This window comes from Schistocerca cancellata, chromosome 2 (assembly GCF_023864275.1).
Source record: "Schistocerca cancellata isolate TAMUIC-IGC-003103 chromosome 2, iqSchCanc2.1, whole genome shotgun sequence".
Lineage (NCBI taxonomy): Eukaryota > Metazoa > Arthropoda > Insecta > Orthoptera > Acrididae > Schistocerca > Schistocerca cancellata.
Genome location: NC_064627.1, coordinates 203,882,208 through 203,909,300, shown reverse-complemented (window position 1 = coordinate 203,909,300; position 27,093 = coordinate 203,882,208). Strand labels below are relative to the sequence as shown.

The 27,093-nt window shown below is 44.0% G+C and overlaps 1 protein-coding gene across 1 annotated transcript in view; it reads left to right on the top strand.

The window, feature by feature from the left end:
• LOC126161529 (UDP-glucosyltransferase 2-like) overlaps positions 1-27,093 on the top strand; it is a 105,568-nt gene that overhangs the window by 39,845 nt on the left and 38,630 nt on the right. Inside the window, exons 3-4 of the mRNA XM_049917449.1 lie at positions 17,055-17,233; positions 20,192-20,651. Of these exons, the coding sequence (XP_049773406.1) occupies positions 17,055-17,233; positions 20,192-20,651 (639 nt within the window). The remainder of the gene's footprint in view (positions 1-17,054; positions 17,234-20,191; positions 20,652-27,093) is intronic.

Genomic DNA, 27,093 nt, shown 5'->3' with positions numbered 1-27,093 from the left:
GCTGTAATAGTCACAAACATATGGCTCACAATTTTAGACGAGCAGTTGGTAACAGGTAGGTTTTTTAAATTAAAATACATAACGTAGTGCGTTTGAACATTTTATTTCGGTTGTTCCAATGTGATACATGTACCTTTGTGAACTTATCATTTCTGAGGACGCATGCTGTTACAGCGACATTATCTGTAAATACCACATTAATGCAATAAATGCTCAAAATGATGTCCGTCAACCCCAATGCATTTGGCAATACTTGTAACGACATTGCTCTCAACAGCGAGTAATGTTCGCACATGCATTGACAATGCGCTGACGCATGTTGTCAGGCGTTGTCGGTGGATCACGATAGCAAATATCCTTCAACTTTCTCCACAGAAAGAAATCCGCGGACGTCAGATCCGGTGAACATTCGGGCCATGGTATGGTGCTTCGACGACCAATCCACCTGTCATGAAATACGCTATGCAATACCACTTCAACCGCACGCGAGCTATGTGCCGGACATCCACATGTTGGAAGTACATCGCCATTCTGTCATGCAGTGAAACATCTTGTAGTAACATCGGTAGAACATTACGTAGGAAATCAGCATACACTGCACCATTTAGATTGCCATCGATAAAATGGCGACGTTATCCTTCCTCCCATAATGCAGCATCATATATTAACCAGCCAAGGTCACTGATGTTCCACTTGTCGCAGCCATCGTGGATTTTCCGTTGCCCAATAGTGCATATTATGCCGGTTTACGTTACCGCTGTTGGTGAATAACGCTTCGTCGCTAAATAAAACGCGTGCAAAAAATCTGTCATCGTCCCGTAATTTTCCTGGTGAATAGAAAAATGGTTCGGGTGCAATAGATGTTGATGTAGCATTCTCAACACCTACGTTTTTGAGATTCCCGATTCTCGCGCAATTTGTCTGCTACTGATGTGCGGATTAGCCGCGACAGCAGCTAAAACACCGACTTGGGCATCCTCATTTGTTGCAGGTCGTGGTTGACGTTTCACATGTGCCTGAACCCTTCCTGTTTCCTTAAATAACGTAACTATCCGGCGAACGGTCCGGACACTTGGATGATGTCGTCCAGGATACCGAGCAGCATACATAGCACACGCCCGCTGGGCATTTTGATCACAATAGCCATATATCAACACGATATCGACCTTTTCCGCAATTGGTAAACGGTCCATTTTAACACTTGTAATGTGTCACGAAGCAAATACCGTCCGCACTGGCGGAATGTTACGTGATACCACGTACTTAAACGTTTGTGACTATTACAACGCCATCTATCGCAAAGCGAAAAAAGTGGTCCAACTAAAACATTCATACTTCTTTACGTACTACACGAATATGTAATAAAAATGGCTGTTCCTATTTTAAAAAACGCTGTTGATATCCGTTTGACCTATGGCAGCGCCATCTAGCGGGCCAACCATAGCGCCAACTCGTTTCCCCCTTCAAGCTAGACAAGTTTCGTTCTTTGTAGTTTTTTCGTTTGATGCTTATATCATGAGATATTTGGCCCGGTCACTATCAATGGACCACCAAACAAATGTAACGTATTGCATGTAGGTACACACAAAACCTACTACTGTACGACTACACAATTACAGAACAATCACTAGGAGCAGTTACTTTCATAAAATATTCAGGAGTATGTGTACGGAGAGATTTGAAGTGCAACGACCACATAAAATTAATAGCGGGTAAGGAAGATGCCAGACTGAGATTCAGCGGAAGAATCGTTAGGAAATGTAGTCTACCAAAGTAGATAGCTTACAAAACCATCATTCCACAAATACTTGAATATTGCTCCGCAGTACAGTATCCATATCAGATAGAATTAATAGAGGAAATACGGAAGATCAAAAGAAGAGCAGCACCCTTCGTTACAGGTTCATTTAGCGAGCAGTAAAGTGTCACGCAGATACTCAGTGAACTCCTGTGGCAGATGCCGGAATAGAGGAGTTCTGCATCAAGCGTTGGTTTACTATTTCAGTTCCAAGAGCGTAGTTTCCTAGAAGAATCAATGAATATATTGTGAGACCTTAACTTTTCCCGGCGAATTGAATGTTCAAATAACTTACGGGTTTGCTGCCGGGTGACATCGTCGAACACCGCCGATATTTCGACAGGAGCGCACCCTGCCATTCTCAAGGCACAAATGTAAGGAAGAAGAAATGTGCAAGCAAATTTAATACCTCGGTTCACATTTCTTCTTCCTTTCATTTGTGCCTTGAGCATGGCAGGGTGTGCTCCTGTCGAAATATCGGCGGTGTCCGACGACGTCACCCGGCAGCAAACCCGTAAGTTATTTGAACAATGAATATATTGCTTCCTCCTAGGCTTAACTCGCGAAAAGACCATGAAGAGAAAATCAGAGAAATGGAACCCTCACACAGGATTCCCAGCAATCATTCTTCCCGTGAACCATTCGCGACTGAAACAGGAATAGTGGGAAGGGACACTGGTACACAAAGTACTCGTGCTCTCCACCACGCATCGTAAGGTGGCTTGCGGACTGTAGCTGTGGATGTAGTTATCCATAGCCATGCGTTTTGCAGTGCTACTTGCGAAATGTCTACAGGCTTGCACTACAGTGAATTGCATTAAAAGGAGGAGCTTATTTCATCAACGCAACCCATTATACTGAAAGTACTGTTGTTTTGAATAATGACAGATGAATATACACTCCTGGAAATGGAAAAAAGAACACATTGACACCGGTGTGTCAGACCCACCATACTTGCTCCGGACACTGCGAGAGGGCTGTACAAGCAATGATCACACGCACGGCACAGCGGACACACCAGGAACCGCGGTGTTGGCCGTCGAATGGCGCTAGCTGCGCAGCATTTGTGCACCGCCGCCGTCAGTGTCAGCCAGTTTGCCGTGGCATACGGAGCTCCATCGCAGTCTTTAACACTGGTAGCATGCCGCGACAGCGTGGACGTGAACCGTATGTGCAGTTGACGGGCTTTGAGCGAGGGCGTATAGTGGGCATGCGGGAGGCCGGGTGGACGTACCGCCGAATTGCTCAACACGTGGGGCGTAAGGTCTCCACAGTACATCGATGTTGTCGCCAGTGGTCGGCGGAAGGTGCACGTGCCCGTCGACCTGGGACCGGACCGCAGTGACGCACGGATGCACGCCAAGACCGTAGGATCCTACGCAGTGCCGTAGGGGACCGCACCGCCACTTCCCAGCAAATTAGGGACACTGTTGCTCCTGGGGTATCGGCGAGGACCATTCGCAACCGTCTCCATGAAGCTGGGCTACGGTCCCGCACACCGTTAGGCCGTCTTCCGCTCACGCCCCAACATCGTGCAGCCCGCCTCCAGTGGTGTCGCGACAGGCGTGAATGGAGGGACGAATGGAGACGTGTCGTCTTCAGCGATGAGAGTCGCTTCTGCCTTGGTGCCAATGATGGTCGTATGCGTGTTTGGCGCCGTGCAGGTGAGCGCCACAATCAGGACTGCATACGACCGAGGCACACAGGGCCAACACCCGGCATCATGGTGTGGGGAGCGATCTCCTACACTGGCCGTACACCACTGGTGATCGTCGAGGGGACACTGAATAGTGCACGGTACATCCAAACCGTCATCGAACCCATCGTTCTACCATTCCTAGACCGGCAAGGGAACTTGCTGTTCCAACAGGACAATGCACGTCCGCATGTATCCCGTGCCACCCAACGTGCTCTAGAAGGTGTAAGTCAACTACCCTGGCCAGCAAAATCTCCGGATCTGTCCCCCATTGAGCATGTTTGGGACTGGATGAAGCGTCGTCTCACGCGGTCTGCACGTCCAGCACGAACGCTGGTCCAACTGAGGCGCCAGGTGGAAATGGCATGGCAAGCCGTTCCACAGGACTACATCCAGCATCTCTACGATCGTCTCCATGGGAGAACAGCAGCCTGCATTGCTGCGAAAGGTGGATATACACTGTACTAGTGCCGACATTGTGCATGCTCTGTTGCCTGTGTCTATGTGCCTGTGGTTCTGTCAGTGTGATCATGTGATGTATCTGACCCCAGGAATGTGTCAATAAAGTTTCCCCTTCCTGGGACAATGAATTCACGGTGTTCTTATTTCAATTTCCAGGAGTGTATTTTGCATCTATTATAAAAAAAAACTGAATAATTTCATTTTCACCCATTGTGTTGAGTTATATCCAATAACAGCATAAGTCAGAAAACACCTTGTATTCAAATGGTTGCTGAGCAACTGACGCCCCAAGGAAAACTGAAACCAACACTATTATGAATGACTCAGAGACATACTTTTTATACCATCGACCTTGTAACGTTTCTGATAATGTGGGCTAGCTGTGTTCCATGAGCTCACACACTTATCAGCTGGTATAGACGTCACCCGGACCTTACATCTGGACCTTGGAGATACAGCATTAAACAACAACATTCTTGCTTGGCGCTGTATCAATGACAGCAATTAGTCCACCTATAAATTAGTTCCTGATTATTTATTTTCATGTTATACCTCTCCCTCTGGCGCAAAAAGTAGTTAAGAGGCAACAGCATTTAACCGCATGGTGAAAATTTGAGTGTAATATCAGTGGAGTGCTATGATTGATGCTTTAGCTGAAGGATACAGTTTTTATTGTGCAGAGTCATTTCTCATTCAGTGGTACTAGTCAGGCTTCTCAGTCATTCCAGGCAATGTGCATTGTGTGTTTGGTCTTCAGTCCGAAGACTCGTCTGATGCTGCTCTCCATACTACTCCGTCCTGTGCAAGCAACTTCATCTCTGAATTAATTCTGCAACCTACATCTTTCTGAATCCGCTTACTGTATTCATGTTTTGGTCTTCCTCTACGATTTTTATCAGCCCGCTCCCCCCCCCCCCCCCCCACTTCACTCCAATGCTAACTTGGTGATCCCTTGATGTCTCAGAAAGTGTACTATCAACCGATCCACACTTCTGGCCAAATTGTGCCACAAATTTCTTTTCTACCCAGTTCTGTTCAGTACCTGCTCATTAGTTACGTGACCTACCCATCTAATATTCAGCATTCTTTTGTAGCACCACATTTCAAAAGTTACTATGTTCTTCTTGTCTAAGCTGTTTATTGTCCAAGATTCACTTCCATACATAGCTACACTCCGCCCAAATACTTTCAGAATAGACTTCCTAACAAATCAATACTCGTTGTTAAAAAACATTTCTTTAGAAATGCTTTCCTTGCCATTGCCATTCTACAATTTATATCCTCTCTACTTCGGCCATCATCAGTTATTTTGCTGCCCATATAGTAAAACTCATCTACTAGGTTCAGTGTCTCATTTCCCAATCTAATTCCATCAGCATCACTTGATTTAATTAGAATTTGTTTCATTATCCTCGCTTTTGTTTTGTCAATGTTGATCTTATATTCTCCTTCCAAGACACTACCCATTCCGTTCAACTGTTGTTCCAAGTCCTTTACTGTCTCTGACAGAATTACATCGTCATCGGCAAGCCTCCGTGTTTTTATTTCTTCTCTCTCAACTCTAATACCCCTTACAAATTTTTCTGTGGTTTCATTTGTTGCTTGCTCAAAGTTCAGATTGAGTAATTTCGGGGATAACTTACAACCCTGTCACGCTCCCTTCTCAACCACTGCTTCCCATTCATGGCCTTCGACTCTTATAACTCCCTCTTGGTTTCTGTGCAAGTTGTGAATAGCCCTTCTCACTAAATATATGCCTGAAACTTTTAGAATTTCGAAGAGAGTATTAAATCAACATTGTCAAAAGCTTTTCTAAGTCTACAAATGCTATAAACCCAGGTTTTCCTTTCCTTAACCTACCGTCTAAGATACGTCGTAGGGTCAGTATTACCTGTACATTTCTCCGGAATCCAAACTGGTCTTCCCCGAGGTCGGCTTCTATCAGTTTTTCCATTCTTCTTTAAGGAATTTGTGTTAGTATTTTGTGACCATGATTTATTAAACATATAGTTCGTTAATATTCACACTTGTCAGTATCCGCTGTCTTTGGGATTGAAATTATTGTATTTTTCTCTACGTTTGTGGGTATTGCACCTGTGTCATACTGCTAATGGAGTGTCCACCTACTTAGCTGGGTGGTAACGTGCCCGCCTCCCATGCAAGCGTGTCTGGGTTCGATTCCCGGCCGGGTTGGAGACTTTCTCCGCTCGAGGACTGGGTGTTGTGTTGTCCTCATCATAATTTCATCCTCATCACCGGCGCACAAGTCGCCCAGTGTGGCGTCGAATGAAACAAGACTTTCACTTGGCGGCCGAACTTCCCCGACTATGGGCCTCCCTGCCAACGATGCCATATGCTCATTTCATTTACATACCTGATGGAGTTTTGTCATCGCTGGCTCTCCCAAGGCTATCAGTAGTTCTGACGGAATGTCTATTCCCGGAGCTTTTTTTTGACTCAGGTCTTCCAGTGAACTGATAAATTCTCTCTAGCTTATTTTCATCTATGTCCTCTTTCATTTCCACAATATTGCCTTCAAGTTCATCTCTCTTGTATAGACTCTCTATATACTACTTCCACTTTCAGCTTTCCCTTCTTTGCTTAGGGCTTGTTTCCCATCCTCGTCGTTGTGGCCGAGCGGATCTAGGCGCTTCAGTCTGGAACCGCGCGACCGCTACGTTCGCAGGCTCGAATCCTGGCTCGGGCATGGATGTGTGTGATGTCCTTAGGTTAGTTAGGTTTAAGTAGTTCTAAGTTCTAGGGGACTGATGACCTCAGATGTTAAGTCCCATAGTGCTCAGAGCCATGAGCCATCTGAGCTCTTGATAATCTCTTCTCTTTTCTCCAAACGCTCCTCTAATTTTCCTGTAAGCCATGTCTGTCTGTCGCCTAGCGATATATGCTTCTAAATCCTGGCCATCCTCTAAATCCTCTAGCCATTCCTGCTTAGCTATTTTGCACTACCTGTCAGTTTCATTTTTAGACGTTTGTATTCTCTTTCACCTGCTTCATTTGCTCCAATTTTATGTTTTCCCCTTTCGTCTATCAAATTCAATATCTCTTGTATTATCCAAAGATTTCTGCTAGGCCTTGTTGTTTCTTATATTTAGTCCTCTGCTGTCTTCACTATTTCCTGTCTGAAAGCTACCCATGCATCTTTTATTGTATTCTTTTCGCCTGTTCTTGTCAACTGTTGCCCAATGCTCCCTCTGAGACTCTCAACATCCTCAGATTGTTTCATCTCATTCAGATACTATCTCCTTAAATTCGTACTTTTTTGCAGTTTCTTCAGTTTAATCCACATTTTATAACCAATAAATCGTGGTCAGAGTCCATATTTGCCACTGGAAATGTCTTACTATTTAAAATATGGTTCCTAAATCTCTGTCTTGCCATTACATAATCAATATGAAACCTTCCTGTGTCTCTAGGTCTCTTTCACATACACAACCTTCTTCCATATTACTTAAACCAAGCTTTAGCGTTGATTAAATTATGCTCTGTGTAAAATTCTACTAGGCGGCTTCCTCTTCAATTCTTCTGCCTCAGTCCATATTGAACTGACATTTTGCTCTCTCTTCCTTTTCCTGCTATTGAGCTCCAGGCCCTCATTACAATTAAATTTTCGTCTTCCTTAAGTATCTGAACAATGTCTGTTATCTCTCGCTCTGTTACTCATCTCTGTAAGTACTTGGCATCATATAAACTTCTACTGCTGTCGTGGGCGTGGGCTTCTTTTCTGTCTTGGCTACGATAATGCGTTGACTATGATGTACATAGCAGCTTACCCGCATTCCTATTTTCTTATTCATTATTAAGCCCATTTCTGCGTCACCCCCATTAGATTTTGTATTTAAAATCCTGTATTCACCTGACCAGAAGTACTTTTCCTCCTGCCACAGAACATCACTAATTCTCACTCTAACCAACTTCAATCTATCCTGTTCTCTTTTTAAATACTCTAACCTGCCTACCCGACTGCAGGGATCTCACTTTCACGTTGCAAGTTTTGTGCATCCTGATGACAACGTTATCCTTAGCAGTCTTCTCTCGGATATCCGAACGGGGGTTATCTTACCTACGCAAGAGGATACCATCATCATTAAACCATACAGTAGAGCTGCATGCTCTCGGCTGTAGTTTCCCCTTGCTTTCAGCCATTCGGAATACCAGCATAGCAAGACCGTTTTGGTTGATGTTACAAGGCCAAATCACTCATTTAGACTGTTGCCTCTGCGACCACTGAAAAGGCTGCTGCTCCTGAGCCGTGCATGGCTCGCCGTCCTACCATTTGGTACTTTACACCCTGTTTTAACGTATTTCCATCTCATCACGTTGATTTAAATTACTGGCGTTAGTGAGTTGCTGTTTTGCCTGACCGTCATCGGCGCTAGTAGCGCGTATCGATATATCCCCTCTGATAGGATCTTTGCTCGGCTGCTATGACTTCCCGGTTGTCATCTGTCGTGGAGTGAGTCGGAACGTGCGAGGAGGAGAGTTCACGGCGGCAGTTCGGGTCGTGAGTTGGGCCCTGGCAGTCAGTTGCAACGCGTCTGGAGCGCAGCCCGGGCCAGCCAGTCGCCGGCTTGCAGCAGCAGTGAGCCCTGCGTGGACATCGCCCGTCCGACCGTTGCCGCCACGCATCACTTAAGCCGGGCCTGACTTTTGGTGGATGGTTGGTCGGTCGGTTGGTCCGAGGACATCTCCGTGCGGCGTAGTCGACTAGGCCGCTGGCGGCCTCTGCGCAGTGTCGGAGTCTGGCTGGAGCTGTCCGATCGGTACGAGCATCGTCGCTCGCCGACACAGGACGTGAAGGTTGAGTGGTTTTGAACATTACGTTGTTGGTTCCGGCGTTGCTGTTGTGGAGGTTTTCCTGTGAGCAACAACGAGACAGCCGCCGTCAGGTGGAATTGATCAAATTAATTTATCCATAGTCAAGTCCACCAGAGGAATTTTCTGCCTTGTGGCCGTTAGTGTTCTGGTTACCTGCCCTGGCCGCTAACGTAATTGTTAGGCAGTGTCTTTTCCTCACCCGTTGTTGCTGCCCAACGTGGTGTGTAGTTTTGGCAGCTCAGTTCACATACGCGTTTGTTTGGGGATAGTGATACCTGTAACCTTATGGGGGCCTTGAACTCTCGTGTACTCCGTCGTGGCATGCGAGCGGATGGTCGGTCGGTCCGTCAATGTCCCTTGGTTGGGTTCGGACGAATCGAGTGTAGTTGGGCTCACCGCCTGTCTCGCCTAAGTGAAGGAGGGCAGACCGATCCCTTGGAGGCTCCTGAATGCTGTTCCCTTGATTATTCTTTGGCAGTGGTAGTGTTGTTGTAATTTACTTTAGGTTTTTCGGGACTTTACTGTATTTTGTATTTTCAATTGGGCAAAGATAATTGAGGGCCTTCGGCCCTGGAGACATGTTCTCAGAGTTTCCTCCAAGTCCAAACATTATTGCCTTCTGCTCCTGAAAGATTATTGTAGTTTCCTCTGAAAGATTTTACAAGTTATTCTGGGCCTTCCGCCGTTGATGTAGCAAAAGGAAATTTGTAAACTTAATGTATTGTTTTACCGATTGTTGCAATATATATTTCCTTAATTTTCAGAATTTAGCTTTGCGGCCTTCGGTCATCTTATTGCGTTTATCTCTTTCTGTGCACCTTGCGGGCCATCAGCCCTTTTAGTATCTTAAAACATTGTTGCATTCTGCCTTCAGTAATCATCATGATATATTTGGAATTTTGAAGAATTTTATCCGGCGGCTTTCAGCCGCTCCGCGTGCTGACCTCATATATGTATACCATTTATCATATTCGTAAATTTAACTGTGTGTCATGTCTTATCAAAATCTAACTTATTCTAAAGCATCTGCACGGAGGCCTTCAGCCGCGAAGCAAATTTAATTCTTTCAAAAGTGTATTTGTGAACTAAATGATAATAAATTACAATTGTGAAATAAATCCGACCGCAACTCCTTTGGCCCTTTCCACAACCCTAATTACCTGTTAGCCCTGCGTGATTTAGTGGGCGTTTCAGCCCCTTTTCAGGAACCACTCGTTTGCCTGCCCTCTCAATAGAAACCTCTCCGTCGAGGTTGCACTAACGGTACAAGATGGTCCATGGTTCACTTGGAGGGGCAGATATGTCGTTAACACACAAATACTAATGATGAAAATAACAGCAGCAGTTTCTAATTGCCACTAACGTACATCTCCATGGAAACGATTGGCATGTACTGTAACAGTTCAGAGCCGTGAAGTTCCAATTCCGTGATGCGGAAATTACGTGAAAAAAATCTTTCTGCGCAGTTGCTGGAAGCATTATATGCAATTTGACTCCTGAAGCCCATAAACTATAATCTGCACCAGCGGCACTGCATCGAACAAACTCTCATGACCGCACAAGGTCTTAGAATGAATCTGTTTCAACAAGTAAGCACTGTCAAACATCGATTCAGCTGTGACTCGATTCAAAATGGGGTGATTTATCTGTGAATGGCTACTATCTTCCTGTCGTAAGTAATGGGTATGTTGTAGTAATTTTGTGGCACTTTTCTCATTGTCAGTACATGCTGTACAATGACACAACTCACAGAAGCATCACAAACTTTCTATAAATTGTAACCAGTGCCTATGAGTGTCTACTCAAACGGAGAATTTCTATACGAATCGTTGGATTTTCTGATAAGCAGCTAGTGTAATATCTATGTACTGATTAATATGTATTTTAGATTTAGGTTTTGTTAACTTCTAATATATCAAGAACTGACAGTGTCAGTACCCTCTGTCCTGAGTTCAGTTTTCGACTTTTAGAGAATATTTGTTGTTGGTATGTAAACAACCCCGTGCAAAGCAGAATCTCCCTTGTGATGTTACTTTAGCCTTGCGTAAAATAATCTCCTTAAAACGAACCACACGCTTGGCAAGTGATCTAATACACTTCTCTTTCATCCAGGGATGCGGGGCAATTGTGTTAGAGTACATTGGTAGAGCTATTTAGAACTGGTACTGAATGACCAACCAAATGTTACTTTATCACGACTTTTGCGTGTCACTAGAATAGATAAAGGAAAATCAGACTGAGCTCTCAGTTTGGCTTATTACCTAATTTGTATCCAAACTTGCATCCTTAAAAAATGCCAAAATTACTGAAAAAACAGTACACTCAGTTGTGAAATAAGTTAGTAGGACCTACTATCAGTATCTCTAAGAAACTCAAGGATTAACCTATAATCTACTTAACACATCGTCAGTATTATGTAGAAAGAAACTTTCTATTCAGTCTCTAAACATGAACCTGCTACGTAGTACTTCATCAGTGTCTCGTATCATTTAATTTCTTTATATCATGCTGAGTGACTTGGATGTATTTAGAATTCCCAGTTATTTTCTTTATTTATTATAGATTTATTTAGTAGTAAGCTAGATGACAAGAATCATATCTTCGTAACAGTGACACCAGAAAATGAACATTGGACCCGAAAACTAGCACTTGTAAAATAATATAAATAAGCCAAACAATGTGTTTTAAATGTAGTTATTTATACTATTTCAGCAAGAACCTTACGTCAAGTACACAAAGAAAAATATGTATTTGTTGCCAATAATCTTTTACGGTAGATCAGGTATTACGTCTTTGGGCATAGAAACCGGCTAGTTACAGTGAGCAATAGATTAGTGTTCCAGTTCAGATGCAACAGTAGGAGGTTCCATACACCTGTTTGACGGTCAGCTTACGCATATGTAATACACGAAACACAGCAGTCGTCAGTCTAGTTCAAATACACATTGTGAATTCATCTACAGCGTGAAATTGGTCTGACGTTCCATATGAGTATGTATTATGTGTATATTGCCTATGTACTGTCTGTCACCTAACAAAGCATTGTTAGTGCAGCTTAAATAGACCTGGCTTCAAAATGAACTTTGTAGTTCGAAATTAGTCGAGGGCATAAATAACCTCAACTGTGACAGAATTACAATAAAGAATTCATGTTATCCAAATCCTGATGTTATCTAAGTCCAGATTTCATGTTGGAAATACGGAAACACCTATTAACTGTTTAATTGGTTGCACATAGGCCGTGAAATAATTTGAATTACTGTAACAATGCTTCCTGTTCTACGTGAATAAGAAAGTCACTTTGCCTTTTGACATATTTGAGGTTCTATATTATGTATTTGTGCTTCCTTAAACAAATAACAAATACATAGTCCTTTATTCAAGTCCGTGCTTAAACAAGCAAGGTGGTCATTGTGAATTGAAAATTTATTTCTGGATGCTTTCGATCCAGTTGTTTTATCAGGTAACTTAAAGTCGTTTTAAAACATAATGTGGGACCGTAAACATCGTAACGTGCAGTTTCATTACCTTCTTCTTTTGGAGCGAATAACACCACAATTAGATTTCTATCTTTTATTCCGTGGTGTTAATCACACACAAGCACACAACGAGAGGCACTCCTGTTACCCACATTTCACTCCCTTTGACACCTCTGTCATGAAGGTCAGAACTGGGTTCCTTTAAGACCTCTCAGTTCGGCGACACTCTCGAAGCCACTCGTGCACCTTTCTTGAGCACGTTGAAAATGTATCCATCAGAGACTTCGACATCCATTCAGCATCTCTAACGCCAGGGGGCAGGCAACCTTTTCGACTCCCGTTAGGTGGGGTTGCCGGCCATCAGGCACTAGAGCAGGTCACGAGGCAAATTACAGATGAATGGGTGTCGAAGTCTCTGATGGATACACTATAATGTGCTAAAAAAAAAAGCGTGTATTGCACGAGGGTGTTGCAGAACTGTGGGTTCTTAGAGGGACCTGTGCCGTTTTATTTGGACACATGTCAGTGAACATTGTTGGCGCCTAATGAGCCAAATTTCGAACTTGAGTTTCTCAATGGAAGACAATTACAGGCTTTCGCGAAAGTCAGTTTTTGTTGTTGATGGCAGTATATTTCGGATACACAGCTGCCCTGCGTAAATGCTGCGATGTACATCGCCCATTCAAAAAGTTCCGAAACTCTTTTATTACTGACGTATCAATGACGTCAGCGCAATAACCATGTGGTAGTTTGGATTAACAACTGTAAATAGCTGATCTGCATTTGGTCAATAATGGGTAGGCAGTGTTAAGTAGTGGACATGCGACAGTTGTGTGTCAACGTTGTTGCGTCGCAAATCGCAATGGAGGAACGAACCGAACATATCTAAATCAGATGTTTAAGACATTCTCCACATTGTTTTGAAGAAGAGTGTGCAAAGTTTGCCCCGTAAACCTTGACTCCTGAACAAAAAGTGACGATGCATGGGCGCCTGCCGCAACTCGGTTGAAGTGAAAAACGCGGACAATTCCTCCCGATAAAATTCGTCACGGGTAACAAGAGTTGGTGTTATCAATACGAACTTACCACAACACGACGATGGGAAGAATACGTATCTGATGGTTCCCTGGGACTGAAGAAGGTGCGAATATGACGTGCAATTTGAACAACATTCGAAAGAAGGACTTCTCTGACAGGTTCACGTTGTTTCAAGTTTATGTGCCTTGAACTCAAATGAGCGGAGACTGTTCATAATACCTGAAGCATTAAAAGCACCATCTCAGCTTTTCTCTATTTTGGGTAAATCCAGTCTCAAAGTCTTCTGGACTGAAAGGGTGTATTTCGATTTATCTTCTTCCGTCGTTTTTCCCAGTTTAGGAGCGCGTTTGAACCTTATAGCTTCCTGGATAGTTACAGCCTTCTTACTCTTCCATATTCACAATGATTTTCCTCGCGTTCTTCTTACCTTTCTTCTTTCCCTATGCTGGCTTTCCAAAGTCTGTGCTTTTATTGTGATTTCTTCTCTGACATAAATCTTTCCTAGTGTCTTGTAAGCGTTTGATTTTCACCTTATTTAAGTTACTTATATCAAATATTCTTTTGGAAATATGTTGTCCATTCTACAAATATGGCCGTCTCTAGCTCACGATGATTGTGAACTTATCTGTGTGCGCCTAGAGATTAGATGTTCTCATCATCCAAAGTCCATTTCTTGTGAGGGGCCACACATCTTCCTGTTAATTTCTACACCTTCAGTCTTCTCCAGCTGTTACTGTCTCTGATGCATATAGTGGTTTGGGTAAAAGAACTGTCTTGTAATGTCGCATTTATGCATTGCACGATATCACTTTTTTCGTATAATGGTTTCAAGTGATTTTGAATGTCGCTATAGCTGCATATCTCTTTTTACGTTTGTGTTGCTGTCCAGCCCTGATGGCAGTAGGATGTCTTCAAGGTAACTGAGGCAGGATACCTGTAAAACCGTTGCATTTTCCAGTTTTAGTGGAACTTTCCCGTTATTTTGAAGCAAATTTTAGGATCTGCCGTTGCTGTCACCTTGCATACCTTTTAAGCGATATTTTTTGCTTATTACTCTTTGTGATCACTGCTAAATAATCAGCAAGGGCTAAACATTTAATGGTGATTTCTTATCCAGTATTTCTGATATTCATACCTTTGAAGTATTTTGCTTTTCCCATGACTTGCTACAGAGTAAAATGAACAACAGGTGAAGAGGGAGGAGGGGGCGATGGATGCGGGAGAGAGCGTCCCATGCTCGAACATCTGTATGGGCGGGGAAAAAGCTCAGAAATTTAACCGAAGAATTTTGCTAATGATGCTGTTTTTATAAGAGTCTATGAGATTGGTTCTTTGTTGGTTCTCTCCACTCTGCTCGCCTAGAGCGTAAAACACTATCTGTTGACAGTCAAAGATGTTGAAGTCCGGAAAGGAATCCGTCTTGCGTGCTCATCGGCCGATCCTTAACATTTTCACATGCCATAACTGTTCTGCGTACGACCGACCCTGCGTGAAACTTGCTTGGTAGTCATCAATCAGGTGGTCAGTCCGTTGCTCCAAATGCTGTAAGAGAGCATTTGAAAGAACTTTGTATGTGCCTAGAAGAAGATATACGTCCTCGTTGTTCGAGGGGCTTATCTTATCACCTTCCTTATGCACTTAATGTACTAAAGTTCATTTCCTGTCCTGCGATTGGTGTGTCAGTGAGTCAGGTGGTGGGAGTCACGCATCAACCAATCGCAGCTCTTTCTCGTGCGTCGCAGGCTCACTGTGTCTCCTGTTTCGAAGGTTCCTACAGAACCTTGCCGCCACTGACCTCTGCTCTGTCAACCACAAAGTTATTTTATTCTATGGAACGAATACGTTGCTAGGGGAGGGGGAGAATCGAATAACGCCTTGCCAGCACGGAGCTCTCTATTCTTAATAGGCTGCAAGATGGAACGCCTGTTACAGAGACAAGGCACGAATAGTAGTGATTTATTTAAAATTATTGATATCGTAATGAGAAGAAGAAAAGCACTGTAGTAGAAACACAATAACTTCTTGATGCCTATCCAAAAACCAGGAGAATCTAGAAGACTTTTTTCTATTGGCGAATCCTACTCTATAAAAAAAACTTGTTAGAGTGCTGCCTGTAAAGTAGATACGACTCAGTAACAGTATTATCTTGACATTTACATTAAATATCACCGACCCAAAGAATAATTCCAAATCTTTTCACCTTATAAAAGTCCTAGGTTAATCAGATATGGAACGAGTGAAGTGAGTGGTAAGGTGCTGGGCACATTAAATAAAAAAAACATAGTTTCAGAACCTTAACAAAACATTAATATAGTACACTTAATCCAATGCGATACGGGAGTAATCAAGATGGAAAACTGAGAACAATTACTATATAGCCTCTATCAATATCAAAATCTTGGAAGTAATTATTTCAGAAGTCATTAGGCAAAGGGTTAGAGTGTTAAGGTACAGATTCAAGAAACATTGCAACTCTCACGGTCATGCAACTCTGTTTTTAGACTGACGGACCTTTAACAAGTTTTAAATACAATACCACGACAGTTAATCATATTCAGATACAATGTAGTTGTTGTGTTGGCAGAAGAGCCAACACCGTGTTACTAGTGGAGGCCGAAATGCACGCGTTTTAGCTCACGCAGGCTGGCGTGAGGAGGGAAGGACTATACTGACGTGAGGTCTGGAACATGACAAGGAATTAGAATTCAGAAAGCGGGCGTAATTAGTTGATACTTAACTTTAATCCATTAATGATGAACGTCGCTCTTGACGGTACATGATTCACAATATTATCTGTTCAGAATACATTCATAGTAACTGAATATGGCGCCTTGCTAGGTCGTAGCGAATGACTAGCTGAAGGCTGTGCTAAACTGTCGTCTCTGCAAATGAGAGCGTATGTAGTCAGTGAACCATCGTTAGCAAAGTCGGCTGTCCAACTGTGGCGAGTGCTCGGTCTGCAATCACTGATAGTGGCGACACGCGGGTCTGACAAATACTAACGGACCGCGGCCGATTTAAAGGCTACCACCTAGCAAGTGTGGTGTCTGGCGGTGACACCACATTAGTAAATGAAACAAGTCGGGATAACGCAGCTACACCGCTGCTGCCACGACCCCACGGACCTTATCAAAGGTATCAAAATAAAGAAATTAAAAAAAAAAGAATTTCTAGTCATGTATCTCAAGTAACGGTTAACTGTTGTATTTGCCAGAGGGCCGTTTCAGATCCAGAAGAAAGAACTTCCAGGATTACTAGACATCATTAAGACAAATCTTGAATTTACTTATGTAATGAAAATCTAAACAGGACTGGGCTTTAAACTGACTCAAATCACATCAAACAATCAGTATAATAGACGGTTAGGAGTACATAAGAGTCACTTACATGAACGGCCTAACGGTCCTGTCTCCTCCAGGCGTCCTCGCCGCTCGTGTCCGGCCATCCTGCGCAAATGTTACAGCCTGCCGCTATATCGATACTAACCTCCACCTCCAGAGACAATACTACAGCTCACGCATAGCACAGAGGCACACAGGTGCCACCGGCAGTTAATACCAGGAATTCTGTGACGGAAATGCAGGTCCTTGAAGCGGCGTCAAATTAGAAGACTTGTATCAGGATAGGAGCCCATCGACAGTATTATATGCTCTTTTCCTTGATGTACCACCTACCCAGTAAGGCGCTGGTTGCGCTGCATGTACACTAACCGGCGATTAAATGTCCTATTCTTGTGTTTGACCTTCAGATTTCTCACGAGAACCTTACGGAAGTCGACGTGTCTGTGGGATACAAAATACACGGCGAGTTAGACTTCGTTTCAATGGCGTCACAATCACCTCTGGAGAACATTCCATTCGTTCGACATTACGCAAAAACAATAGTTCCAGTGGAGCTCAGCGATCCCGCGGTACAGGACTTCATCAGGTGAGTGTTTTTCTCTAAGCCAAAGATAATATTTAAGTGTATAGTGTTGTGTATTAAAAATAGGAGAAACAGTTCGGGTACCGTCGACGAGACAAAGCACAAGCTCGAACTGGACTATAACGGAAAGGGCAGGGGTGCCCCGCTGTTTTTACAAGTGAATAATCCCATAATACACCTGGAGCAGCTGAGGGAAACCACGGGTAGTGTAAATGTAGATGGAGTTTCTGTTAGATCCTCTCACGAGATCAGTTGCAGCATTTATGCTCTATATATCCATTTTATTTCACTATTGTTCTGCAAAGTTTACTGCCGCCTCTATGAAGAACTCTTACTAGCTTGACGTGGCTCGGTACCTCTCTTTGCATTCCGCAACATTATTCCTCTGGTTCGGTAAGATTTTGTCAACGCATCCATTGTTCACTTGGTGGATCTTACTAACACTGTCGCTCTCTGCTATGCGTCTGGGATAGAACAGCTGACCTCTCCCAGCTCGATTATCATTTATTACACTGTGTTCAAACAAAACAACTGGTGTTGAAACTCAAGCAGCAACTGGGAAACTTCTCGCGTTTGACCTTGAGTTACTCTGTAGCTCTGGCCGGCATTTACTAAGGATTACCTCTATCGAATGGGCTTCATTCATGTCTTCGTCGAAATACTTTGCTTCCTTTATGTGACAGATCACAAAATTTCGGTAGCCATTACAGGTCCTAGGAATTGTAGCCACGACATTTTCTGTGCTCCCTCTGATCAATTCTTTGCTTTAAGTTTCTTTTTAAAATATCCACAGGTTTCAAACTTTTCCATACTGAGAATTTGTCACTGCTTGGTGCGTCCCTCGTCTTCTCTCATGGTTGGTCTCTAAACCCAATACCTGTTACGGTTGTGGAAGGCATCTCTCTAAGATAGTTCAAGCGCCGTGAACTCTCTTCTGTGTTTCCTGGATCTCTACATAACTTTTTCCAGGGGTTGATATTTTTCCTCCCTTTCACTTCGTAGTAGTGATATTTCAACAGCCTCAAACGACGTAGTTTTACATTATATGTCTTCGTCAAAAAAATTCAAAATTTGTAAACTCACTTTTTCCAAAGGTGGTTTATAATATCTAAGTTATCCAATCGCTCAGTTGATCGCTTCACCGGTTTCACTTTTCACTTGAGCATCTAATGTCGTTTCGCTCTCCTTGACGGAATTTAGCGCCTGCTGGAGATGCACAGCTCGCAGCTTCTTCAGTGTCACTTTCTTTGACATCTTGTTTCAAAACAGGTCCGTGTAAACGCCTTATACTATTGCTGATAGCAGCTGACTATTCCGAAAAACATGCTTAAAGGTTTTGGTGGATTTGTTCTTAGCCGGCCGGTGTGGCCGTGCGGTCTAGGCACTTCAGTCTGGAACCGCGGGACCGCTCCGGTCGCAGGTTCGAATCCTGCCTCGGGCATGGATGTGTGTGATGTCCTTAGGTTAGATAGGTTTGAGTAGTTCTAAGTTCTAGGGGACTTATGATCACAGATGTTGAGTCCCATAGTGCTCAGAGCCATTTTTTTTTGATTTGTTCTTACAGTCTGCTTTTCATATCTTCTAATAATTCTTTCATTATCCCTGTTCCCTCCTGTTTCTCCTTTTCCTTTCGCGCGTACTTTTCTTGTTTCTCTCCTTCTCTCTTTGTCAAATACATATTGAAAACTGTCGACATCTTTTCCCCGTCAATTATTTTAGGGGAATTGAAAATGCTTCTAGCAGACGAAATCCTAAATAGCACCCTGACAATACCATATCCAAAAGTAGTTTTGTTTACCAATGTGTATACATTCTAGAATGTGTACATAACAAATACACTGTCAGTCATTTACAATTATATTTAAATCCTTAAACTGCTCAAATTATTTAAGATTATTTGCTGTTGTTGTTCATTATTTCAATAAAAGTCACATACTACCACAACCAAAATTAATTTAGACGCATGGAATTAGAACCATTTTTACCAAGACCACAAAATCATCATCACATATTAGCAATAAATTCCCTCAAGTTACATTCAAAAGGGTTATCAGTCGCTAGATTGGTTGGTTGTTTGGGGAAGGAGACCAGACAGCTTGGTCATCGGTCTCATCGAATTATGGAAGGATGGGGAAGAAAGTCGGCCGTGCCCTTTCGGAGGAACCATCCCGGCATTTGCCTGGAGTGATTTAGGGAAATCACGGAAAACCTAAATCAGGATGGCAGGACGCGGGATTGAACCGTCGTCCTCCCGAATGCGAGTCCAGTGTCTAACCACTGCGCCATCTCGCTCGGTATCAGTCGCTAGATTAATCACCTCTATCCGTTAATTTAATCCGCACGTTCATAACGTCCACTTCTTGCACGAAAATTTGATTAACAGCTAGCCACGCCTGTTGAATTCGTCTTGCTATTATTGCAGCCTCTTGGTTATCGTGCCAAGTGACGGCTCATTACTCTGAAAATGGGCTCTAATGGAGTGCGCAAGTAAATTAAAACTTAAGAAAAAGAAAGATTCGAACTGTGGTCGTACATTCAAACAAGCAATATATTTATTTTGCATTTCTATTTTTTATATTTTTAGGTGATAATTAAGACTATGACAATACTCCTTATGTTACCCAACGTCTATTGTGGCCACATAAATTAATTTCTTTCTCACGTACTAGCCGCACTCTAAATAAACCGCTTATCTGAGTAGGAGAGAAAATGTTTCTGGTTCGTATGACTCGCACTTAATTGGCTAAGTTAATGGATTTACAGAAGAAGCCAACAACAAGGATCATATGAATGTGAAAATAAGCAGGTACGTCAGAGATGTTGAAGTAAGTTACCATACAAGGGGAAAACTTGTGCGTACATACAACAGTTTTATGTTTCTGTAATACGATGCGTACATTACACATATTCGTAGGGTACCATTGGTGACCGTGTACACTGAACTATGATAACCTGTTGCAGGAGGAACCACACCTTCGACGTAGTCATCATGGAATGGATAGCTTACCAAGGCTACTACGGACTGGTACACAGAGTCGGTTCCCCGCCTCTCATAGGCATGATCACACTGTCGGCGTTTTCGCCTGTGTACTATTCAATGGGAAATCCCATGAACCCTGCATACATACCCGATGTATGGGTGGGATTCTCGGACCACATGACCTTCTGGGAACGCGCGTACAACGCGCTCTTCTACCTCAGATGCTATTTGCTGTGGTACTGGGAAAATTTGCCAGAGCAGGAGGTCTTCATGAGACAGTACTTCGGTCCTGAACCACCTTCGGTGTACGAGACGGAACGCAACTTCAGCCTCCTCATCATAAACAACCACTTTACTATGGAGTACCCTCGTCCGCACTTGCCCAACGTCATAGAGATCACCGGTGTTCACGTAGAGACGCAGACCAAGCCACTGCCAAAGGTGAGTCAGAAATTACAGTTCTTCATGTCATACAACAAGTAGTTTCGCTTTAATCGGAATGTATACACTGACCAAACACCCTATACAAGGTGTTAGTTGCATAAGTAAAGATTTTTTTTAGTGACTAAGGACAGTGTGCTGAACAACATTACATCAGTATTTACACTACTGGCCATTAAAATTGCTACACCAAGAATAAATGCAGATGATAAACGGGTATTCATTGGACTAATATATTATACTAGAACTGTCATGTGATTACATTTTCACGCAATTTGGGTGTATAGATCCTGAGAAATTAGTACCCACAACAACCACCTCTGGCCGTAATAATGGCATTGATACGCCTGGGCATTGAGTCAAACAGAGATTGGATGGCGTGTACATGTACAGCTGTCCATACAGCTTAACACGATACCACAGTCCATCAAGAGTAGTGACTGGCGTATTGCGACGAGCCAGTTGCTCAGCCACCATTGACCAGACGTTTACAATTGAAGAGAGATCTGGAGAACGTGCTGGCCAGGGCAGCAGTCGAACATTTTCTGTATCTAGAAAGGCCCGTACAGGACCTTCAACATGCGGTCGTGCGTTAACCTGCTGAAATGTGGGGTTCCGCAGGGATCGAATGAAGGGTAGAGCCACGGGTCGTGACACATCTGAAATGTAACGTCCACTGTTCAAAGTGCCATTAATGCGAACAAGAGGTGACGAAGACGTGTAACCAATGGCACCCCATACCATCACGCCGGGTGATACGCCAATGTGGCGATGACGAATACACGCTTCCAATGTGCGTTCACAGCGATGTCGCCAAACACGGATGCGACCATGATGATGCTGTAAACAGAACCTGGATTCATCCGAAAAAATGACATTTTGCCATTCGTGCACCCAGGTTCGTCGTTGAGTACACTATCGCAGGCGCTCCTGTCTGTGATGCAGCCTGAAGAGTAACCGCAGCCATGGTCTCCGAACTGATAGTCCATGTTCCTGCAAACGTCGTCGAACTGTTCGTGCAAATGGTTTTTGTCTTGCAAACGTCCCCATCTGTTGACTCAGGAATTGAGAGGTGGCTGCACGATCCGTTACAGCCATGTGGATGAGATGCCTGTCATCTCGACTGCTAGTGATACGAGGCCGTTGGGATCCAGCACGGCGTTCCGTATTACCCTCCTGAACCCACCGATTCCATATTCTGCTAACAGTCATTGGATCTCGACCAACACGAGCAGCAATGTCGCGATACGATAAACCGCAATCGCGATAGGCTACAATCCGACCTTTATCAAAGTCGGAAACGTGATGGTACGCATTTCTCCTCCTTAGACGAGGCATCACAACAACGTTTCATCAGGCAACGCCGGTCAACTGCTGTTTGTGTATGAGAAATCGGTTGGGAACTTTCCTCATGTCAGCACGTTGTAGGTGTCGCCACCGACGGCAACCTTGTGGGAATGCTCTAAAAAGCTAATCATTTGCATATCACAGCATCTTCTTCCTGCCGGTTAAATTTCGCGTCTGTAACAAGTCATCTTCGTGGTGTACCAATTTTAATGGCCAGTAGTGTACCTCGTTTTCAATCTAATAATTATAGCTATTAAATGTAGCATCTGGAATTTAACAATGCTTAATTTCCCCTGGGCAGCAGTTCAACTGTTGATGTATGACTGCGTGGAATGCGTGTATACTGACAGGCGTAGTCCACTTAGAAGGTACACGTTTGACTTCAGAAGTTCGGAACCACACAAAATCATGCATACTTGTAGAATAATGATCATAAGGAAACAAAGGTCTGTGTCATTTCTATGCAAAACGCTGCATTCTACCACAAGCTACATTTTAATAGAAAGAAACAACATAATAAGATACCAATACCATAGTAGGGAAACAAACAGTAATTCAAGGACGTCAGTGTATCATTACATTTTCAATCAACAGTGCCAAAAATCCTCTGCCTAAAATAATTCAAATAGCGCAAAACACACATCTCCTACATACCTCATAGTGCGTATTTTAGTCTTGATATTGCAGACGCGGGATTTCGATAAAGTGGTTAAAAAAAGTGGACGAGAACAATGTGCGCACCTCACTAGAGCTACGTTTTTACATTCAAAATCACTTTCGCATTCACATAATCCAATACCAAAAGCCACGCTAATCATACACTCCTGGAAATGGAAAAAAGAACACATTGACACCGGTGTGTCAGACCCACCATACTTGCTCCGGACACTGCGAGAGGGCTGTACAAGCAATGATCACACGCACGGCACAGCGGACACACCAGGAACCGCGGTGTTGGCCGTCGAATGGCGCTAGCTGCGCAGCATTTGTACACCGCCGCCGTCAGTGTCAGCCAGTTTGCCGTGGCATACGGAGCTCCATCGCAGTCTTTAACACTGGTAGCATGCCGCGACAGCGTGGACGTGAACCGTATGTGCAGTTGACGGACTTTGAGCGAGGACGTATAGTGGGCATGCGGGAGGCCGGGTGGACGTGCCGCCGAATTGCTCAACACGTGGGGCTTGAGGTCTCCACAGTACATCGATGTTGTCACCAGTGGTCGGCGGAAGGTGCACGTGCCCGTCGACCTGGGACCGGACCGCAGCGACGCACGGATGCACGCCAAGACCGCAGGATCCTACGCAGTGCCGTAGGGGACCGCACCGCCACTTCCCAGCAAATTAGGGACACTGTTGCTCCTGGGGTATCGGCGAGGACCATTCGCAACCGTCTCCATGAAGCTGGGCTACGGTCCCGCACACCGTTAGGCCGTCTTCCGCTCACGCCCCAACATCGTGCAGCCCGCCTCCAGTGGTGTCGCGACAGGCGTGAATGGAGGGACGAATGGAGACGTGTCGTCTTCAGCGATGAGAGTCGCTTCTGCCTTGGTGCCAATGATGGTCGTATGCGTGTTTGGCGCCATGCAGGTGAGCGCCACAATCAGGACTGCATACGACCGAGGCACACAGGGCCAACACCCGGCATCATGGTGTGGGGAGCGATCTCCTACACTGGCTGTACACCACTGGTGATCGTCGAGGGGACACTGAATAGTGCACGGTACATGCAAACCGTCATCGAACCCATCGTTCTACCATTCCTAGACCGGCAAGGGAACTTGCTGTTCCAACAGGACAATGCACGTCCGCATGTATCCCGTGCCACCCAACGTGCTCTAGAAGGTGTAAGTCAACTACCCTGGCCAGCAAGATCTCCGGATCTGTCCCCCATTGAGCATGTTTGGGACTGGATGAAGCGTCGTCTCACGCGGTCTGCACGTCCAGCACGAACGCTGGTCCAACTGAGGCGCCAGGTGGAAATGGCATGGCAAGCCGTTCCACAGGACTACATCCAGCATCTCTACGATCGTCTCCATGGGAGAATAGCAACCTGCATTGCTGCGAAAGGTGGATATACACTGTACTAGTGCCGACATTGTGCATGCTCTGTTGCCTGTGTCTATGTGCCTGTGGTTCTGTCAGTGTGATCATGTGATGTATCTGACCCCAGGAATGTGTCAATAAAGTTTCCCCTTCCTGGGACAATGAATTCACGGTGTTCTTATTTCAATTTCCAGGAGTGTATGTTCAAATCGTGATGTGGGTATGTCAATATCATAACCTACTTTTCGCCTAGCGTATTGCAACATAGGCGCATACTTTGGTGCAGAAAATTGATTTTAAATCACAGAGTGATGTCTGATGGTGAACTAATGATCACTTGTGGTTTGGCACATCGTAGTCGTATAAAAGCAACAATCATTCTGATATAGAGCTTACATTGCCGAAAGAAGCAAACATCAAGGGGTTGGCAATATTTTATGGTTTTCAATGGCAGTATCTTCAGCATAACATCTTTGTTTGGAAAACTTACCGTGAGTCACATAGTAGTAGGTTCTTTCCACTTGTTACAAGTTTGCGAAAGACTGAAGTCAGAAAACGTTTGATCTGTTCTTTAGTCATTTTTCCATTTTTGTTTGCCTTCATATGAATGTTTCGTAGGCACGTTGTTTTGTAAGATCCTTTGAAATTTGTGGACCGAAAGTCCCTTTCGCCTCTCGAAAACAGACGTACAACTTGTTTGCTAATCTATTTGTCATTGATAAAGTCATATCAATTGTGCAGCTTTAGATCTGTATTCAGACTGCAACCCACTAGCTGTAGTCTTCTCTCCTCTGTGAGACAATGTTGATAATGAGGACTTGACTCTGATCACAGTTCTAAACATTTTCTTTATCCACACCCTGTTCTGTCATAAACTTGTTCACTTTCTCCACAAACTGTTGTGCTTCTGCCGTTTACTATTATTGTCTTCTATGTCCTTATGTGTGATAAATGCAGTAATATGCCTGAATGAAATGCCATATTCAGCCTTAAGATTCTCGATAAAAAAATCGAATTTTTGAAATTTTCTATGCCAACCATTTTAGACACTTCTAGTGCCAATATTTGCACATGTAGATAGTGAACTGTAGATCCTAACGACCTTTCTTCATCAAATTGCCATATTACACTGAAGAGCAAAAGAAACTGGTATTGGCATAGGTATTGAAATACAGAATTATGTAAACAGGAGACTACAGCGCTACGGTCGGCAACGCCGATCTAAGACAAGAAGTGTCTGGCGCAGTTGTTACATCGGTTACTGCTGCTACAATGGCAAGTTATCAAGATTTAAGTGAGTTTGAACATGGCGTTATAGTCGTCGCACGAGCTATGGGACACAGCATCTCCGAGATGCTGATGAAGTGAAGATTTTTCCGTACGACCATTTGACGAGTGTACTATGAATACCAGGAATCCGGTAAAACATCAAATCTCCGACATCGCTGCTGCCGGATAGAGATCCTGAAAGGACGAGACCAACGACAACTGGAGAGAATCGTTCAACGTCGCACAAGTGCAAAACTTCCGCAAATTGCTGCAGATTTCAGTGCTGGGCCATCAACAATTGTCAACGGTCGAGCCATTCAACGAAACATCATCGATATGGGCTTTTGGAATCGAAGGTCCACCTGTGTGCCCTTGATGACTGCACGAGACAAAGTTTTACGCCTCGACTGGGCCCGTCAACACCGACATTGGACTGTTGGTGACTGGATGCATGTTGCCTCGTCAGACGAGTCTCGTTTCAGATTATATCGAGAAGGTGGACGTGTACGGGTATGGAGACTGCCGCTTGAATCCCTGAATCCCTGCATGTCATCGAGCTGATGGAGGCTATGTAATGATGTGGGGCGTGCGCAGTTGGAGTGATATGGGACTCCTGATACGCCTACATACGACTCTGACAGATGACATGTACGTAAGCATCCTGTCTGACCACCTGCCTCCATTCATGTCCATAGGGCATTCCGACGGACTTGGGCAATTCCAACAGGACAATGCGACACCCTGCGCGTGTAGAATTGCTACAGAGTGGCTCTGCGAGCACTCTTCTGAGTTTAAGCACTTCCGCTGGCCACTAAACTCCCCACACATGAAAATTATTGAGCATATCTGGGATGCCTTGCAACGTGCCATTCAGAAGAGATCTCCACCCGCTCGTACTCTTACGGATTTATGGACAGCCCTGCAAGATTGATGGTGTCATTCCCCTCCAGCACTACTTCAGACATTAGTAGAGTTCATTCCACGTCTTGTTGCGGCACTTCTGCGTGCTCGCGGGGGCCGTACATGTTGTTAGGCAGGTGTACCAGTTTCTTTGGCTCTTCTGTGTAAATGCTCTTTTGTAGTTTGTAATTGCTACAATCTGTTTCTTTTGAAAAGAGTTTCTGCTCGCTTTTGCTCGGCACGTAATTTAGAGTTAATCTGGAGTTTGATTTGCGTTTAATGCACTTACATCGCGTCAGTAGTTTATTATAGGAATTTGATGCCACGACTGTAATAGTATTCATAAATGTCCTCTAGTACGGTTAGTATCTGCTAATACACTGGCCCTCGACTGTTTGGGTGGAGACAGCTCATACTCACTTTGTCTAGAGTGTTGCTGTTGGTCTGGAGATGGACGTCGTGTACTGCTTGAACAGCCATCTTCAGGTTCAGGTTTTTCCTGTCCTTCAAAACCAGTGTATCTATTCAACGTAGCATCAAGTATTTCTGTGTCATCCCCAATATATTACTGAATTATTATATAACATATTTGTGAACTCTGTTATGTCGACCCCGATTTCATTTCCACATTCAACACGTCACTACTTCGTCCCTAATATCTGGACCACATTCGTAGGAGTAATTCTTTTAATGATACCACTGTACTCAGTTTACACAGTAGTCCACAAGCGAACCTTCCAAGAGCTACATTCACACTGCATGTGTACCATTCACCGGAACTCGGGCACTTGTTAGTGCTGCTACAACATGCCACCGTTTGATGGCGCTTGCAAACAAGTGTGAAGTTTTTGATGGAAATGACACATATCACTGTTGTTTCGATG